This window comes from Festucalex cinctus, chromosome 2 (genome assembly GCF_051991245.1).
Source record: "Festucalex cinctus isolate MCC-2025b chromosome 2, RoL_Fcin_1.0, whole genome shotgun sequence".
Classification (NCBI taxonomy): Eukaryota; Metazoa; Chordata; class Actinopteri; order Syngnathiformes; family Syngnathidae; genus Festucalex; species Festucalex cinctus.
The window spans coordinates 7492418-7512436 of record NC_135412.1 but is presented as its reverse complement, the minus strand read 5'-3'; the positions used below and the strand labels follow the sequence as shown (position 1 = coordinate 7512436).

The 20019-nt window shown below is 42.4% G+C and overlaps 3 protein-coding genes across 5 annotated transcripts; 1 reads left to right on the top strand and 2 right to left on the bottom strand.

Annotated features, from left to right (window-relative positions):
- Positions 1-479: 479 nt before the first annotated feature.
- Positions 480-1892, bottom strand: guca1b (guanylate cyclase activator 1B). The gene is made up of 4 exons (XM_077512561.1): positions 1482-1892; positions 1250-1399; positions 1043-1157; positions 480-858 (listed from the first exon to the last, which is right to left on the bottom strand). Exons 1-4 carry the CDS (start codon positions 1683-1685, stop codon positions 734-736), a joined length of 594 nt encoding a protein of 197 aa, XP_077368687.1. The 5' UTR covers positions 1686-1892; the 3' UTR covers positions 480-733.
- Positions 1893-3689: 1797 nt separating this feature from the next.
- LOC144013546 (serine/threonine-protein phosphatase 4 regulatory subunit 2-A-like) lies at positions 3690-10703 on the bottom strand. 3 transcript variants are annotated; one of them, XM_077512559.1, is made up of 10 exons: positions 10607-10703; positions 10453-10480; positions 9081-9162; positions 8779-8949; positions 7495-7588; positions 7365-7402; positions 7197-7271; positions 6945-7094; positions 4901-5187; positions 3690-4657 (listed from the first exon to the last, which is right to left on the bottom strand). In XM_077512559.1, coding segments are annotated over exons 3-10 (1098 nt in total). In that variant the 5' UTR covers positions 9083-9162; positions 10453-10480; positions 10607-10703; the 3' UTR covers positions 3690-4376. The 3 variants fall into 3 exon arrangements, with proteins under 3 accessions (XP_077368685.1, XP_077368683.1, XP_077368684.1); XM_077512557.1 differs by lacking the exons at positions 10453-10480; positions 10607-10703 and adding an exon at positions 9609-10423 and having other exon boundaries at positions 8779-8982; XM_077512558.1 differs by lacking the exons at positions 10453-10480; positions 10607-10703 and adding an exon at positions 9609-10419.
- LOC144013548 (eukaryotic translation initiation factor 4E type 3-like) lies at positions 9741-19587 on the top strand. Its single transcript, XM_077512560.1, has 7 exons — positions 9741-10260; positions 10955-11027; positions 11475-11569; positions 11679-11739; positions 11833-11899; positions 11988-12143; positions 12243-19587. Exons 1-7 carry the CDS (start codon positions 10088-10090, stop codon positions 12287-12289), a joined length of 672 nt encoding a protein of 223 aa, XP_077368686.1. The 5' UTR covers positions 9741-10087; the 3' UTR covers positions 12290-19587.
- Positions 19588-20019: the final 432 nt, after the last annotated feature.

Below are 20019 nucleotides of genomic sequence, written 5' to 3'. Positions count from 1 at the left end.
AAAAAAATAAAATAAAAAGTACAATCAACGCAAACTTTTGCACTTCTAGCACTGGTTGCACCGTGCAGGTTTTGGTCGCAACCTTTTTTGGGAGGTACAACATGACCATATTTACTGATCTATAGTCGTCTCAGTTTGCATAGTAGTTTCAGATGATGTAAAGATTGACAGTGACTCAAGATATATCTGCAAAATATTTTACTGTAACAAAAACTGGCTGCAACGAAGCATTTGTTGTTCAACACAGACGGGCAGCTCTAACAGTGAGGCCTCCAAAGTTGTACTGACAGAAAAAAAAATAAAATCAGGTCACCAACCTTATTGGAGCTGAGAGCTACTTGGGTTCTGATTAAACGTGAATGGCTACCACTTTGATAGTTATGGAAAAAAAATTGGCTGAAATTACCTTTATGATATTATTCTTAATGATATTCATTTATGCAAAGAAACTGATCATATTAATGAACATCTCACAATAATTAGGAAACAAACATATGCATCATTTTATTTCTATAAAACTGCCAGTGTTTACATTTTCAAATGATCATTCCTCAAACCTGCAACAAAATATTATTAATCCTAAATTCAGTATTTCTTTTCTGTATAACATATACACAACTATACTAGCTAGACTGGGTGTTTACATTCATGGAAGCTCAGTGAGAGAAAGCAGGATTGGCGTCATGTCACACTAAAACTTTGTGCATGTGACAGACAGTCCCTTCTCCAGCCTTTAGAAGTTCACACTGCGTCTTTGCTCATTGATCCAGTCCCCAGGGTTGACATCCATCTGTAGCATCTTCATCACCCACTTGTCCCTCCGTGCTCCATCGATGAACTCGTCCAGGGAGAGTTCGCCTAAGTGTGTGTGCGGGGGGATCGTTTGTGATTGTACAATTTGTCCTTTGTTAACATGAACATCCATTGTATACACAGGACATGATTAGCAGTGAGGTTTTCAATTTAAAGCAATTAAAGCTAACAATGAGCTCTTAAATCATCCATGCAGTGTTTTAAGATGTCAGAAAATTGTTAAACTCACCATCTCCATTTTCATCAACCAGCTCAAATATCCGATCCACAACTTGGTCTGGGGTCAAAAGATTGCACTCTTCATCCAGCTCTCCGTGGCATGCTTTCTTCAGCCGATAAATAGACTTGGGGGTGATCAGACAGGATGTTTGGGTAAGTGTCAAGTTGAATTCATTATTACAAATTGACATGAAATTGAACTGAAATGATAGGTTACCTCCACAATTTCAAGAAGCTCTGTTTTATCAATGCACCCACTTCCATCTTTATCATACATTTTGAACGTCCATTTCAATTTATGCTCCAATTTACCCCTAAGGACCAAGTTCAACGCTGCAACATACTCGAGAAAGTCAATTGTGTTGTCCTGTACACATGAGAAACAAACAGTTAAAAGACACAATAGATGCATTCCCTAAGTTACACATCCAAACGAGGTTGCTACTTACTCCATTCTTGTCGAAGGCCCGAAACATGCTTTCGATGTAATCTGAAGCCTCCTTGTTATCGGCGACCCCAAAAAAACTCTTGAACTCGTGCATAAATAGTGTTCCACTTGGGCATTCTACCACAAACTTCTTGTACCATTCCTGCAGCTCTGCCACATCTATTTCCTTGTCTGGGTCACTGTCCTCACTTAGGCGCTGACCCATTGTGGAAAGATTTATCGCAGCACCCTGAAGACCGCGAGAATCACATTACATAATACACTTTGCCCTGACTATTAGTACCTAAATGTTTTGTGAGTAAGCTAGTCAATTGAAATTATCTGAAATGACGTGCCGGCTGCATTGCTGAAAGTTAGTCTTGGTTGAATCCCATCTGAATGACAGGACGAGACAGAGGTTGTTATGGCTCTCATGAGGGGATTACAAATGTCCACTTGTCAAATTCAATCGGTCCACAGACGCATCATGAGAGGATTGTCATTTACCGTTGCTTCATTCCCACAATAGGCTATGCATTGTCGAGTCTATATACTGTACAATATTAGATCCTTCCCCCATGTTCTCATTAAGTTTATTGTTGACTTGACATTTAACTCAGAGGCCATCTGTAGCAGAAGTCTTTGTCAGTGCGGGGAGCTTGGACCCTGGCCAATGTAATGGAACCATTTTCTAAATGTCTTATAAATCCTTTAAAAAATGTGAATATACATTTAAATTATGTTAATGACGCTTCTCTTTGGTAATCTTTCCCAAGATGGAGGCATTTTGATGAGTCGGATGACTCATCCAGGTTTCAATCTCACCATTAGCTGCGACCTTCACGTGTCAGGTTATTTCACTGGCGCTTCGTCTACATGTTTGGCTTACAGAATCTATAGACATTTTGTAATCTTTCTAAAATCTCATGTACATAGACAATGTAACATTTGGATTGAAAATGATGCTTGTTTGTAGACACCTGTTAAAAAAAAAAGAAAAAAGAAAAAAAAAAGCCTTGCACTGTGAGAAAAGTACTTAAGCAACTCAAATATCACAATATTATACTGTACATGCAATATGTGTACACTATCATATGGATTGAAAGCTTGCCATGGTCATTAATACCATCCCATCCCTCCATACCGGCTGACAACAGCGATTATGTTAATCTTAGCTGAGAAGTGTCAAGGCCATCATGGACTTCACCCCACTGACAGTCAGTCACACCAGATGTATTTGAACTAATAAACCTCAAGAAAATGAAACAGCACTACAATTGACAGCCTTCCTGGCTGTACTGTGCAAAAGTTTTAAGGTACTGTTGGCTAAGTTAAACTACTGTACATGCAAAAACATTCACTGCAGCAGTAACTTCAACACTGTAGAACATTCCTGTAACTTGACAGTATTGTACATTGGTCTTTGCATCTGTATTTGATCATTAACTTTGTCATATAGGAAATCTGTGTATGTAAACTTGAATGTAAGGGGGAGGTCACATTTTCAGTGTCCTACATAAAGCCTTCTTGGGTGCCTTGCCTATATATTCTTGTCACAATACTGTAATTTTCAATGATTATATGAAGCTGCTCAATACAGGGAACTGTATTTTGAATCGCTACTGCCGCATGTGGCCAAAAATTGAAACTGCACACTCCCTTTATCACGCAGCACACGTCAAGAGGGCGGGAAATTCGAACCCAAATGCAGTCTAGGCTTGCAGGAGTACCCATTGTGAACAGCTAAGATGTTACTCTGCTAATAAATAGATTTTTGCGTAAATTCCTCATAGCGCCACATCATTGTACTGTAGTTCAACCTTTAAGGAAATTACTTCTGTAGGATTACTTTTTATTGCATGCTGTGCTTTTTTGCAATCTAAAATGTAGCTGAATATTTAACATTTTATGAGCTTTATACCTTGTTCAACCCATTCCTTATGACCTGACATTTATATAAAAAATAAATAAATAAATAAAAACAAATGTGCCAAATCAGCATCAGTTGAACTTTCGGTGGCCCAACACAGTCACGTAGTGGCCACGGGCCACTGTTAACTGCGGAACCCTGCACTTGTTTCATACCCTTACATAAGCCAATTTCGTCATCATAAACATGAAGATAAAATTAATTACTTCCTTGCTCAAAAGCTAATTGTTCTGGATAGATTGTGTATAAAATGCATTATTTCCAGGACAGTTTCTTTTCATGAATAAACTGTAAGAGGCATTCATTTTCCAGCTCGTTTTACTTTGTGCCATGAACACACATGACAAGTGCATAAAACTGATTTACAGGCATGTACAGTACCGTAAAAATCTCGAGTTATCAAAAACGAGGCATGATATTAGAGGGAAGAACTGTAAAGTACTCTGAAGAAAATGTTATGCTGAAATGACTTAATAATTAAAACAATTTGTCACTATCCATCAAGGAACTAGTGCTATAAGTGCAATGTTAAAATATATATTTTTTAAAAGTGTCCATAGTTTCCATAGAAAAGGTTATTAAGGGGAGCCAGATGTTCTTGTTCATCTGGGGGACATTCTTGATGTCAAAATAACGATTAGGCTAAAACAACTTAAGCTACCAAAGTATCTTTTAGAAATTCATGCCAGTGATGATGTTGTTAAACACAATTCATATGAGGTGTAAATGATAAAGGTCTGATATTAACATGGTTGGCGGGAGTGTAGAAAAAAGTCAACAGTGGGAAAAAAAACAAAAACAAACTCCATATCTCCTTCTTTGTCTGCAAGAATAGTTGATATTTGACCAACCAGTTCAAATTGAAGTGGACAAACCCTCCAGGCCCCGATCACTCCCGATTCTGCAGCCCACAGTTCCTCGGCGATACGGCATACCCTTGGTGTGGTATCATAACGTGTCAAGAGTCAGTCAGGTCAACTGGCTCATTTATTCACTTTCCCCAGGCTTGATTTCAGTCGTTGTGAAGTTTGAATTGTCTGCATCGCCCCCTGTTGACAAGTTGGGCGAATTACCAGAAGAGGGGAGAACCAGTTTGACACTCGGCAGGCAGTCTCCGTCACTGCTGCTGCTGCTGCTGTCCCCAGTGTTGGGCTTCATGAACGTATCCTCCTTCAGTGGTCGCTCTGACTGGTGAATGGTGATGTCGCAGTGGACCTTCTCCTCAACGGTCCCCTTTTCACATGGTTCTGTTGGTGGGCTACTGGGCTCTGAGGAGGAAGACAAGGTTAAAAAAAATAAATAAACTGCAGTGAAACATTGTGATTGTAAAATTCATTTCCGCAGCGAGATTAAGATTACTTCCTTTATTTTCTATGGTGGCGGCGGTTCGTTTTGCAAGACAAATTGTAGGATGCTTGGCATTTCAGAACAGATTGCGATTGACTGTAGAACTTCCGCCTGAATTAAAAACTCTTAATGATTCATAGTAGGCAGAGTTCATGTACACCTACCTGGATCGTCTGTAATCGATTGTGTTCGACAAGATGGTTGACTTTTGTAATCTCCATCACAAGAATCTTCTAAAGAATCACCCCTCACGGATGATTTCTGTGTGCCTGTACACGAGGATTCCTTGTTTTCACTTGCTATGTCGTACTCCTGCTTTTCGTTGACCTTTAGCCTCTTGCTGTTGTGCTTCTCAGCATCAGAATCCTCATCTTCCTCCTCCTCATCATCAGTGTGTTTATTCTTTGTCCGGCTCAGAATGATTTCACCTCCCAAGAGTGAAGCGTTAGTGCTGTAAAAATAGAAAGGTACAATTGTGCATTCATTCTTCATGTATGATAAGCAAATTGTTTTACACTGGAGTTGAAAATATACTCACATACACAATATTGTGCTTTTGTACATTCCAGCAATGCATATAAACAACCTATAATCTCTAATAACAATTAATATTGAGGCACTTACTTGCTAATGTACGCACACAATGAGTTCCTCCACATATTGACTTGGTTCACTAGCATATTACGTTTCGCTTCACCTGACCAATAGCTTGGATTTTAAATATGGAAGGGCCAAAACATGCCTTGTAAAAATTAAACTGCACTAAAGAAAAACTAGCCACCATGAAATGGAAATCAACATAACTTTTTTTTTTTTTAAATGTGCTTTTTTTAATATCGTGACATGACGACAGTGACATATCGTGGCAGTTTTAATATCATGACATCACGATATTACCAATTATTGCTACATCCCTAACGCCAACACGAAATCAAATCCTGCCGTTTATTTAAACCAGATCATTTCCACTCCAGGCCTGTCTAAACTTTGCAAGAGAGCAAATGGATGATTCAGAAGAGGATTTGTAGGATGTCATATGACATCGTCAGATGCAACCAAAATATAACTTTTTAGTACAAACTCAACTTGTGTTGTGTTTGGAGAACGAATCAGTGAGAGCATTGAAGATGAAAAGGACTGGTTCTTCCAGCATGACAAAGATCTCAAACACACCACCCAGGCAATGAAGGGTCCTGGAGTGGCCTAGCCAGTCTTCAGACCTCAACTCCACAGAAAACTTGTGGAGAGGGAGTTGAAAGTCTGTGTTGCCTGGAAACAGGCCCAACATATCACTACTGTAGAGGAGATCAGCATGCAGGAATGGGCCAAACATAACAGCTATAGTGTGTGCAAAATTGGTGAAGACCTACAGTAAACGTTTGGCCTCTGGCATTGCCATTAAACGTTATATTAAAAAGTATTGAGTTAAACGTTTGCTATTGACCAAATACTTATTTTCCAACATAATTTACAAATACATTTAACTCATTCACTCCCAGCCATTTTCACAGAAGCAATCCCGTTCGCTCCCGGCTGTTTTACTGGATTTTGACTGATTTTGCAAGGCCCACAAAATATTGTGTTCAATTGCTATAAAAGCATGGAACCTACCAAAAGAAAGATTAAGTCTCTTCTTTCATCAGGAAAAAAAAAAAAAGTATGTTTCTATCTGTTTCCGTTTTGCATCAATTAGCATTAGAAGAGAGCTAAGTTTCATCAGTTTTCACAAATCTATTTAAAATTCTAAGTAATTTAGGTTTTTTTCTAGATGGCCCTGGTTGATCTCCTTTGCTCTGCTGGCACCTGCTGGCCGTTTGTGTAATAACTACCTTTTCTGCAACTGTTCTTTGCAGTTGAGAGGCTGCATCAAAGCCTTCTGTATGCTCTAGCATTTAAAAAACAAACAAAAACAAAAACGTATAAATACGTCTTTGGACACTTACAACATTAAAAAAACGTATTTACACGTTATTGGGAGCAAATGAGTTAATTACAAATCGAGAATTAGCATTAACATGGATCTGTGTTAGCACACAGTCATAGCCATGAATGCAATTGTACAGTGTTAAAACAACGCTAAATACTATATGACGTAATCACTAAAATATAGCAAATTATATCATGAATATATGGGACCAGTACTGGTTCTGAAAGGGCCATCACAACTTGGCTCATCGTGGCCCAACAGCGTCAGACCCTGCACCCTACCTGATGCAACGCTCCGCCTTCTCTTCTGCAGTGGGCTCCGGCTCCTTGCTGAGTGCACACTCAGGCAGGCCGTTGGTGGAAAGTGAAGCAGACAGTGACAGCTTTGGCCTGTTCAACTGTTTTGGTATGCCTGGTCCGTTTACATTTCGACTGTAAAAGAATAGCATAGAGACCCAAACACATTTATCTTAAAATTAACCATCCTACTTGGTGAAATTTCCATGCTATAGAACTTATAATAGTGGCTCCCACCTGTCTGAGTGTAAAGAAGATGTGCCAGGAAACATCACTCCATTCATTCTGTTTGAGCAGGAAGCCCCATTTTTCCTATAAAAAAAAATAAAAAAAATAAGCACAAAACTGACAGTTAAGAAGCAAATGCTCAGCACAAATGTGAAGCATGACAGCTTTTGTACTTACTCAGATCTAGGGTACACACAGCTGACCACCATGACATTCTGTAAGACATATATACAGGAATATGAATATTGAATACATATCTATCTAATATCACTCATTACCAATACTAAATCTGTAGTAATCTGCTAACCTTTTCTAAACCCCTGAGAAACTTCTCCGTTCCTGTATAGTTTCGCTTGGGGTCAGTGAGCAGCTCACACAGACGCTGAATGGTGAATGGGATTCTGGGAAAGTTACCAAGAGATATGTTTAGAAAGAGTCACAGGCAAGCGCCAGCATCAACACTGAACATGAAACAGTGCCAAAGCTGGCAAAGACATACCAGCCTAAACACACAGGACTCGTCTCAGCCTGCCACAAACTTTAATGATCTTATTAACACCGATTCAAGTCTGGTGAGGCTGCGGGATGAGTGGTAGGTTTTTCTTTTCTTGTCACTTTAATTGCTTCCAGTTCCACAGTTCACTAATTTAAGTGTCATGTTTTAACAATATATCCCTTAGTCACAGCGAGGACATTTATATTTGGGAGTGTGTCATGCAGTAAAGATCAATTCAACAAGCACTCTCATTAGTTGGAAAGCTCGCACATACCGTACATCATCACAATGATTACTTGACAATTGAGAATTAGTTTAAATTGTATTTTTAATTACATGATGTGCATCACTCTTATGGTTTCATTTCCATTCAATGAATGGTTAGTAGGGGTGTGAATTGCCTAGTACCTGACGATTCGATTCGTATCACGATTCACAGGTCACGATTCGATTCGATACCGATTAATCCCGATACGAATTTATAAGTCGATTATTGCGATTTTTTTCATTCAAATTTAGAAAATACTAATCAGTAAGCTTGTAGAGTGTAAGATTTATATGAAAATGTATTATTTATTTATCTGAAATTTCAGTCTTATAGAGGTTGTAATCTGTTTCATGTTTGAAGAGCATTAAAATAAAATATTAAGGCTTAATGTTCCATTCATATAACATTCTTCCATGCTCAAGGTGTGAATCCTAACCCGAAGTCAGTTGAAGTTGTTGAATATTTTTCCATTAAAAATTGAAGTTTAAAAATCGATTCACACACACACACACACACACACACACACACACACACACACACACACACACACACACACACACACACACACACAAAAAGGCAATGATGATAAGACGTTGAATCGGTAAGACTACCGAATGAACAATTCTGAGCTCTTAAAAAAAAAAAAAAAAAAAAAAAAAAAAAAAAAAAAATCGATTTTTTTTTTTATTGAATCGATTCGAGAATCGTGCGATGTAGTATCGCGATATATCGCCGAATCGATTTTTTTTTTTTTTTACACCCCTAATGGTTATTATAAATAAAGCTAAACTGAAAGAGGGAGACTCTTACAACATTTTTTCACTCACCCATTATAGCTGTCAACTATTTTTAATATCCTCTGCTTCATCTCTTCGAAAGGAACGTGTTCTACATTGGGATTGTGCGTGCCTCTCTGCTCAGGTGTCGATGAGTGAAAATCATCTATGACGTTCTCCAACTTAAACATGAAGTACGATTTGAATTGTGACCACGGGATCCTAGGAGAGATCAGATATTTGGTCACATCAAGTCTGCAAAAGAATTATCACAAACAATTGTAATACCACCCTGACTTGGATGACAATAGAATGTAGGCTATGTAATCAAGTACAAATTTGAAGAAACTCACATTGCTTCTCCCGTCTTGGCAACATGGCACAGGAATTGCTCCAATATTGGACTTGTATCCCTTTTCACTTTCTTTTCAAAGTCTGTTTATGACGACATTGATACATTTTTAAATGATTTTGACCAGAATTAAAACACATACATAGATAGCTGGGTATTTTCGAGGACGACGCAATAAAATATTAACTTTAGGCAAAGGATGAGTCGATTGGTAGACTTGGAAACAAAACAAAACAAGTACGTACTATAAACACCACACCATTAAATCCTATTACGTCAACTACAAAAACAAAACAAAAATACCGGTTCATTTGAAAGCTTATTACAATATACAGTTACTGCCTAGCATACTTGATATCGATCCCCAATGAATTAGTTATGGAAATTGCAGAGCTTGCAAACTTGCTAGGTTGCATGCTAAGTTGCGATCACGTAGTTAGCAACCGTTAGCGGTACAACTCGGCGCAAAAAAATTGTCATAAGCTCTCACGAACGCGGCATCATTCATTTTAGTAAATTGAAAGTTTGCCTTGAAACGCTTCCAATAACGCTTCGGTGTCCATCGCTGCCTCCGGTAACCGAAGGAAATACTGTATTCGCTAGTTAGCAATAGCAGGCAGAAACATAACAAAGCTGGTCCGGGTGAAGACTGCGCATGTCTATGATGACGTCATACATTTACGGAAGGCACGTTTCGTCAGTATTATGGAAGTGGTGTTTACTGTTTAAATACGTTTTTAACCGAACTGCCACAACGGCAAATACAACGTATGGTTTTCCGTGGACGTCAGGCATCGGAACTTCTGGTTTGCATTTCTATACAGCAAACGTCATTGTTTTGTTGTTGACGTGGGGGCGCGATGAGTCATCAGCTGATCATCAGGTTTACTTAAGTTTCACCTAGCAAACGTACACATATAACACAGAAGCTGTGGTGGAAACAGCGTCTCAAGACGGCTGCCTCTTTTTTTCGACAAAGCCATTAGAGTTCTTCGGCGAAAACCATCAATGGCAGTCCCGGTGGCTGCCACGTTACATTTGAGCTCTGCATCAAGTCCGATGGCTCTCCTGGAGCCCAACATTCACATCCGAGGACGAGACACAGATTTGGGAAACTTCTTTCACGATAAAGAAAATGACATTCTGCCCTTACATTCTGCCTGGACCTTCTGGCTTGATAAGTAAGTCACTGATTTCCATTTGAAATATTAAAATTGGTCTCTGGCCTCAAGAGGACAAAGAAATTGGATGACGCATGTAGCAAGTATTAAATGATTAATAGTCGCTGCCCTGTTTAACTAAATTGTTTTGAAAAAACGTCAAACAAAAGTTGCTATTATATCTTTCCTTGACCCATTTTCTCTTTGACCTACATTGAAAAGACACCTGCTTGCGAGGATCCTAGAATAAAAAAGAAAGAAAGCGAGAAAGAAAAAGAAAAAAAGTTTACATATACTGAAACTAATTTCACAAAAGGTCAAATTCACTTCTCACTTTACATGTTAAGTACGTTTTATTGCTACAAACCAGTTGATCTCTAGGGTTGCCTTTAGAAACGGGTGCCTCATAGTCTTCACTTGGCCCCACTTATTCGACATCCACTTGTCATTTCAGATCCAATTTCATGTTGAATCACTAAGAGTTACACAAGCTTCACCCACCACGTCATGTACATTTTAGAGGGTGCTGTGTTCTAATGAGGTCAGAGTTGTTTACTTGCTGATTTGTCATGTGATTCCCACCTCCATGCTGTCAGTTTGATCGGCAGCACACATATAAGTGACACACGCTGGGCAGAATTGTTGCTTGGAACATGTCAAATGGATGACTTTTATTTTTAAGAAATGACATTTAAATAAGTATCCCCTTTACCAGATGTCGACCAGGAGCTACAGCAGCTGAATGTGAGTCCAACCTGAAGAAAATCTACACTGTGGAGACCGTCCAGGCAAGATTCACTATCTTTTAAAGTGTTGTTACAAAACGGCACCATCGTTCACAGAGTTGGAAGCATAATACAATTGCACAATAGCATGACTGAAATTTACTCATTTAAACTCAAAATATTATGTTGTCCTACATTTAAGAATTTCAGGTTTATTAATCATAGGTTAATACTTAAACTAATTGCCAACAAGATGTTGCATCTCAAGTGGTTTATCTCATGTACATAAAAAACTGTCAACATGGGACTAATTCAACATGGCACAGTCGTACAAAAGTCAAATTGCCTGTTGTTGAATTCCCCACTATAGCGGTGCTAGTTAAAGGGCAATAAAATTCTCTGGTTGGTATTTCCATAAATGAAAATGAAATAAAATGAACATGTTAACAAGCTGAGACTGTCTGAACTTCCTTTACCAGGAAACAATAATAAAATGTTTGTTTCCTCTAGAACTTTTGGAGAGTTTATAACAACATACCTAATGTTGCCAACTTGCCACTGAGGTGCAGCTATCACTTGATGAGAGGTGAAAGGAAACCACTCTGGTGAGTTATATTAAAGATGAATATGTCGTGTGAATACTTAAGTTTACTTTTGAACAAAATAAGGCATAACTGGTGTCATGTAATATAATGTCTGCTTTTTTCCAAACAGGGAGGAAGAAAGTAATGCTAAAGGTGGCGTTTGGAGGTTGAAAGTACCGAAGGAGTGCACAGTGAGTGTTGTGATTATATGAAATATTTATTTATTTATTTATTATTTTCACTATCATGCAATGAGCTAATTAAAATTGTCCTTGTCTCCACAGTCAGCAGTATGGACGGAATTGCTACTGGCCACCATTGGGGAACAGTTCAGTGATTATTGTGCCCCAGGTAAGCAGTCGTTTCAGTAACTCGGTTGCAAGGCATATAATCTATAATCAATATTTCACCAATTGCCCGTGACTCACTTCAAACACAGAAGATGAAGTGGTTGGTGTCAGCGTCAGCGTAAGAGACCGAGACGATGTTGTTCAGGTGTGGAATGGAAACGCTTCCTGCGCTGATGAGTCCAAAGTTTTAGGGAGGATCCATGAGCTCCTTCCGCAGACGCCTTTTAAAGCAGTGTTTTACAAACGTGAGTATTTCCAGATCACAATGTGTCTTTCTGCAATCCTGTCATGGGTTGTGTGACGCTTAGAAATGTAAGTAATACTCATATCTGCTTTGATTACAGCTCATAAGGAGCATCACGCTTTCGAAGGAGGTCGTTCACGATATTAGCACATTTTGCACTTTAAAGCACATCTTGGACCATAATATTAGGCACATTTTGAAGCAGTTAAGTTGAAGTGCATAAGTTTAACTTCATCATAATCAGCTCAAAATGTAGCCATTATATTATGGCAAGGAAATCCCTCATCCATTCAGAACTGCAGTTATTCTTATACTGTATCTGAAACAGTTTTGCTTGTGTTTGTTATTGCTAACTTGTATTTTTATAATGCACACTTTTACAAAGATCTATCCATAATGTAGTAGGTTATGCACAGACGGGTGACTTCATCTTTTTATAGTTATTCATTTCAATTTCTGGAAAACAAACAAAACTAGGTCTTTTACTGAGTACACGTTTAAAATCAAACATCTTTTTACTCTTTTGTATCTAACAGTAAAACAACAAAAACAAAACAAAAAAAATCAAGTTCCCTCGTCCAGGCTTTCCCAACCTTTAATGAGCCGAGACTCCCAATTTAGGTAAGAAACGTCTCACGGTACACCACGAAACAGAACTACTGAAATAATGGTGATCACAATTGATCTTAATGTGTGTGACATCTTGGCCTGTTTAATTGAACACAAAGCTGATAAACTTGCAGGAAGCCATAACACCAGGTGAATACACAGATTTATTGTAGCGTCTGCCATTTAATGGAAGGGCATTTCATTCTTCTGCGTTTTCACTATCCGTTGCTGGCATAGCTAAATGAACAACAACGACGAAATGAATACGTAATAATTTTTTGACAAATTGTAAGTGAAATTGGATAGTTTGCAACAATACCCCAGATGATCTTGCATGGTACACTTTTTAGAGTGCCATGGTGCTCTGGTTGGGAATCGCTGCCTTAGACTAAAGCTGTTTGGTATACCGTACATTGTTTTACACTTCTACTTTAGCAGAAAATTGAACATCCTTAGACTTGTAATTTGGTTAAAAGTGCATTACAAATAGAAAGAAGAAAACTAAAATAATTTATGCAATTATGTCTACTCACTCAAGATAGCATACAAAATAGAATATGAAATGAAACCAAAAAAGTAAATTATTGTTGTAATGTTTGATTAGTCTTTGTTGTTTGTTTTGTTAGTGTGTTCCTTCAGGTAACGTCGATAAAAGACAAAAAACACTGATCAAAAGGGCACTGGTGTTTTTATTTTTAGTTTGTTTGTTTCTTTCATATATTTTTTATAGCATCTGCTGGTACTGTATTGAAGTAATTCATTGTTTTCAATGTGTCAAGAAGACCTGCTTTTAAAACAAAGGTGAAACCCACTCTTGGAATCGATGCCAGTGTAAAATCAAATTTGATTTCTTCTCCTGCCACCTGAAATGTTGTGGGCTTTTTATGATGACTGAAGATGTTTAATTTCAAAATGATATTTGAATGTTAGCCATCAGACTCTATATACCATCCATCATCCGTTCGTTCGTTATGGTTCAATAATGGCTGATTTGGTGAGACTGGTCATCTATCAATTAGAGGCAACACAGACATTCACTTACACACTTAGCTTAGAACAACATGGATTTATGTCTGTAAGTGACACGAAGCGAGGAGGTAGGACTCAGACGCAGAGTGACAGTTGGCCAACAAGGCTGCAGCTTTAATCAATTCGAACCAAAAACACCTCTCAAGGAGGGAAAAAAGGCAGAACAAAAAGAGCTCCAAACTGGAGAATAAACAAGGGCACTCAAAAACAGGGACAACTAAAGGCGCTCCGCTAGGGAGGAAAACAAGGGGCAAACTAAGGGCGCAAGACAAGGCAAGGCAAGACATCGAACAAGGACTGTGAAACAAGGACTGTGAGGACGCTTCCATGCACTGAGATGTGACACTTCGGCAACGGAGGGGAGAATGCAGGTGGCTTTTATGTCCGGGTTGATTGGGAACAGGTGGTGGTGATCATGGGCGTGGACCGGTAATCAGTGAGCTGCAGGAAGGGTAAGTGACCTGGGATGAGATGAGAGTTAGTAATTTCAAAATAAAACAGGAACCTGACTGTGACAAATAAAAGCTTGACCCGCCACTCTGGTGGCGGCGTGACAGTACCCCCCCCTCAACGGCCGGCTCTCGACGGCCCAGGAATCTCGGGGTGTTCATCATAGAATTCATCGATGAGGGAGGGGTCCACGATGAACCGGGCGGGCACCCACTGCCTCTCTTCTGGCCCGTAACCCTCCCAATCCACCAGGTATTGGTGTCCCCGGCCCCGCTTTCTGACGTCCAACAACTTTCTCACTTTATACACCGGGCCCCCCTCCACCATCTCCGGAGGGGGCGGCGCAGGCTCGGACGGGACCAGGGAACTGTCCTGGACTGGCTTGACCTGACTCACGTGGAAGGTGGGGTGGGCGCGGAGGGATCGAGGCAGGCGAAGGCGCACGGCGGCAGGACCTATGGTCTTGGCAATCGGGAAAGGCCCCACGAATCTAGGGGCCAACTTTGGACATGGTACCTTGAGGTGTAGGTTCTTTGTGGACAGCCAGACTCTTTGACCTGGCTGGTACTGTGGCGCGGGCCTCCTCTTCCGGTCAGCAGCTCTTTTCATTCTGTCCCCTTGACGCTGTAGTGCCAGTCGAGCTGCTGACCAGATTCGGCGACACCTGCGGACCATTGCGTGGACCGAGGGCACTGAAGCTTCCTCTTCCAGGTCCGCGAAGTAGGGAGGATCGTAGCCGTGAACACACTTGAAGGGCGTGATACCTGTAGCAGATGTGGGGAGAGAATTGTGCGCGAGTTCGACCCATACCAGATTTTCGCTCCATGATGATGGGTTTTGGGAAACCAGGCACCGGAGTCCTGTCTCTAGCTGCTGGTTGAGGCGTTCCGCTTGTCCGTTGGCCTCCGGGTGGTACCCGGAGGTCAGGTTTGCCTTGGCCCCTAGAGCTTTGCAAAACTCTCTCCAGAATCTTGACACGAATTGAGGTCCGCGGTCTGACACAATGTGTCGAGGGAATCCATGGACCCGGAACACCTGGTCAATCATGACTTCTGCAGTACGTTTGGCTGAGGGTAGCTTGGAGAGTGGGATGAAACGGACCATTTTTGAAAAGCGGTCGACAACAGTGAGAATGGTGGTTTTACCGTGTGAAACGGGAAGTCCAGTGACAAAGTCTAATGATATTTCGGCCCAGGGTCTTGAAGGTACAGGGAGCGGTTGAAGAAGGCCCATCCGTGGTTGTGTCGATGTTTTGTTTCTGGCACATACTGGGCAGGCTTTGACGTACTCCTGCACCGAGGCCTCCATGGAAGGCCACCAGAACCTCCGGGCGACGGCAAACAGAGTCCTGCGGGTTCCTGGGTGGCAAGACAAACGAGCGGTGTGTGCCCAATGGATCACCTGAGCTCGCAGGGTTTCTGGTACATAGAGCCGTCGTGGTGGACACTGCTTGGGAGGGCTCGTGTCTTTGAGGGCCTCCTTGACCTCCTCCTCGATTTGCCAGGACATCGTGCCTATTACGCAGTCTTTGGGAAGGATGGGTTCAGGTTCGGTCACAGTGGTATCAGGATCATGAATTCGTGATAGTGCGTCGGCTTTGATATTCTTGCTTCCGGGTCTGTAGGTCAGAGAAAAAGAAAATCTGTTAAAAAACAAGGACCACCTGGCCTGTCGGGGGTTTAGTCTTTTTGCTTGGCGCAGGTACTCCAGGTTGCGGTGATCTGTCCATATAATGAAAGGGTGTTCCGCGCCCTCCAGCCAGTGCCTCCACTCTTCTAGGGCGACCTTTACAGCCAGCAATTCTCGGTCTCCAACGCTGTAGTTGCGCTCGGCCTTTGAGAGTTTCCGAGACAAGAAGGCGCAGGGGTGCACTTTTCCATCCTCCTGGTTCCTTTGGGATAGGACGGCTCCGACGCCCAGATTTGAGGCATCTACCTCGACAATGAACTGGCGGGTAGGATCGGGCACTCTGAGTATTGGAGTCTCTGTGAAACGTTTCTTGAGTTGGTTGAATGCGGTATTGGCTTCCGGGGTCCAGGCAAAGCGTTGCTGTGGAGAGGTCAAGGCATGGAGTGGAGCTGCGATGGAGCTGAAGTTGCGGATAAAGCGTCTGTAAAAGTTGGCGAATCCCAGGAATTGTTGCACCTTCTTCCTGGATTCAGGTGTGGGCCAGTCCCTGACAGCGCTGACCTTCTCCGACTCCATCTCGACCTTGCCCGGGGATACCACGAATCCCAGAAATGAGATGGTGTCGGTGTGAAAAAGGCTCTTCTCAGCCTTTACATAGAGTTGATGGTCAAGCAGGCGTTTCAGGACTTGGGTAACGTGGTGCTGGTGGGTCTTCAAGTCCGGTGAGTAGATCAAAATGTCGTCCAAATAAACATATACGAACTGGTCGATGAAGTCCTTGAGCACGTCATTAATCATGGCCTGGAAAACTGCTGGCGCATTCGTGAGTCCAAAGGGCATGACTAAGTATTCATAGTGGCCTCTGGGAGTATTAAAGCCGGTCTTCCATTCATCCCCTGCACGAATACGGACGAGATGATAGGCGTTTCGAAGATCTAATTTGGTGAACACCTTGGCTTGCTGGAGCTGGTCAAATACTGAGGACATCAGAGGCAGAGGATAACGGTTCTTGACTGTGATTTCATTCAAAGGGCTGTAGTCAATACAAGGACGTAACGAACCATCCTTCTTGCCCACGAAGAAAAAACCAGCTCCAGCTGGCGATGACGATGGCCGTATAAGTCCTGCTTTCAAAGACGTGTCGATGTACTCATTCAAGGCTTTGCGTTCGGGGCCCGAAACCGAGTACAATCTCCCCTTCGGAATGGAAGACCCAGGAATCAGCTCAATTGCACAGTCATAGGATCGATGTGGGGGAAGTGACATGGCCTTGGTTTTGCTGAACACCTCCCTGAGAGGATGATAGCAGGTGGGAACGGTGTTCAGGTCCGGGTATTCCTGGTCATTCACAAGAGTCACCTGTCGGACGGCAGCGGGAGGTGCCTCTGCCGCTGGCCGCTCCAACCCATGGTGTTCACAGTCCTTTCCCCAGTCCAGGACTTGCCCCGATCGCCAGTCGATGCGGGGGTTGTGCAACTGCAACCAGGGGTGTCCCAGGACCAGTGTGTGTGATGGGGAGCGGAAGACATGAAAACGAAGGAGTTCTCTGTGCTGCCCAATGTGAATCTCGAGTGGCTCTGTGACATGCGTGATGAGAAATAAGTCTTTCCCATTGAGCGCCCTGGCCCTCATATGGGTGGAAAGTGGCTCCGTGCCTGCCTGCAATCTTTCCACCAGACCCCAATCCATGAGGCTCTCGTCCGCTCCAGAGTCGATGAGAGCTAGTAGGTCTGTGGAAATGGCATTGCCGGAAATCGTGACTTGCGTGAGTTTTCGGTTCTTGACCTGTTTGGGAGTCTCGGAAGTCACCGGAGGGCCTCGCTTGGTAGGACAAGCTACCACCAAATGTCCTCTTTCTCCACAATAGTAGCACCGCCCCTCTTGACGACGTCGCTGGCGTTCATGGTGAGTCAGTCGGGCGCGGTCCAGCTGCATCGGCTCCTCGCCAATCTCGCTGGACCTCCCCATGGTGGACGACTGGAGAGGCGCCCCTTGTGGTGACTCCATTGCTGCGGGGTGCCGAAAGAATTCGGAGCCGGTCCTTCGATGGTGACCGCTGGTGTGCATGAGATCTCGCCGTCGGTGATCGATGCGGATGGCCAGCGAGATCAACGAGTCCAAGTCGCTAGGTAAGTCCACGGGTAGTAGGAGTTCTTGCATAGCGGCGGAGAGCCCCTTCAAAAAATGATCAAAGAGGGCTGTCTCATTCCAGCCACTCTTGGCCGCTAGAGTTCGGAATCGGATCGCATAGTCATTAACCGATTCTCGGCCTTGTCTGAGATTACTTAGCTCTCGAGTCTTTTCCCGATCCATGTTGGTGGAATCGAAAACAAGACGAAGTGCCCTGCTAAACCCGGCTGCATTTGAGCAAGTCGGGGAGTGCCGTGCCCATTCCGTGGTGGCCCAGTCTCTGGCTCGTCCAGTCAGATGTGAAATCATGAAGGCCACACGGGAACGGTCGGTGGGGAAAGCCTGTGGCGAAAGTTCAAAATGTAAGTCGCATTCGGTCAGGAATGCCTGACATTGTCCTTGGTCTCCCGAGTATCGCTCCGGGGAAGCCAGTCTCAACCCCGCCCCGGTCAAGGCTGGAGTTGGGTTCGGTGGTTCTGCGGTCTCTGGTTTCGTGATGGCCGGCGTGGAGTGTCGCAGGTGGCTCATTAGCTCCTTCACCTGTCCAGCGAGCTCTCCCATCCGGGTGACCATCGCCTGCTGGAGCTCCTCTGTCTGCGACAGGCGGGCGGCCTGTCGTCGAAGTGCAGCCTCCAACTTCTCCGCTGGGTCCATGCTGGCCGAAGTGTACTGACACGAAGCGAGGAGGTAGGACTCAGACGCAGAGTGACAGTTGGCCAACAAGGCTGCAGCTTTAATCAATTCGAACCAAAAACACCTCTCAAGGAGGGAAAAAAGGCAGAACAAAAAGAGCTCCAAACTGGAGAATAAACAAGGGCACTCAAAAACAGGGACAACTAAAGGCGCTCCGCTAGGGAGGAAAACAAGGGGCAAACTAAGGGCGCAAGACAAGGCAAGGCAAGGCAAGACATCGAACAAGGACTGTGAAACAAGGACTGTGAGGACGCTTCCATGCACTGAGATGTGACACTTCGGCAACGGAGGGGAGAATGCAGGTGGCTTTTATGTCCGGGTTGATTGGGAACAGGTGGTGGTGATCATGGGCGTGGACCGGTAATCAGTGAGCTGCAGGAAGGGTAAGTGACCTGGGATGAGATGAGAGTTAGTAATTTCAAAATAAAACAGGAACCTGACTGTGACAAATAAAAGCTTGACCCGCCACTCTGGTGGCGGCGTGACAGTAAGGACTATTTGGACTAAGTACAGCATAAAGTTGGAGTCACAAATCTTGAAAAAAAGCCATCTACCACTATCTCAACTAAATCCAAGGTTTAATATTAATTTTATTGAATGTTTCTCTTGGGTTTTCTACTCAATGAATGCACATTTTTTTTAAACCTGTGGCAGGCTTGGTCAAAATTATTATTATGTTTGGATGGAATTACATTTTTTTAAAGTAATTCCATCAAAAGAACATCACGTGTTACTGGAAAACTGCACGTATACAGTTGCCATTTCACTTTCAAGATTTCTGACCTTTGTATCTGTTGATCTTGGACGGTGCCTTGTGTTTGCCAGCAAACAAGAATGTTAGCATCTTATATGTCGCGCATGTGTGTTTGTTTTGCTTTGTTTAAAAATAAACCTGCTAAAACTTACATACGCACTTGAAATCATTTGTGTTTTTGTCAACGGAATTTATTGACTAAATTGATGCCTGCCAAGACACTGCAGAACGTGTGAGAGGGAAAATGTCTCCATCTTGTGGCTGTGTAGGAGTCCTGCAAAGGGTTTGACAATTCTGTTAGTGAGCGTTAAATATGTAAAATGTGTTCTTTATAATAAATGTGTATGACAACTTGCACAGTATAGTGGACAATAGGCTACCAAGTACAAAATTAAATCAGTATGAACATATTGCGAAAGTAATAACACTATATTTTTGTTTAAATCGCAGATAATTTAGTCGTTGCATGAATTTTGTAACTAATCTTAACATGAGTCCCTAGATGTGGGCAAATTTTACAGAGAAGGAGTAATATGTGAGATCTTTTTTTTTCCGAAGGCGAGCTGTCGGTCCCGCGTGTGGA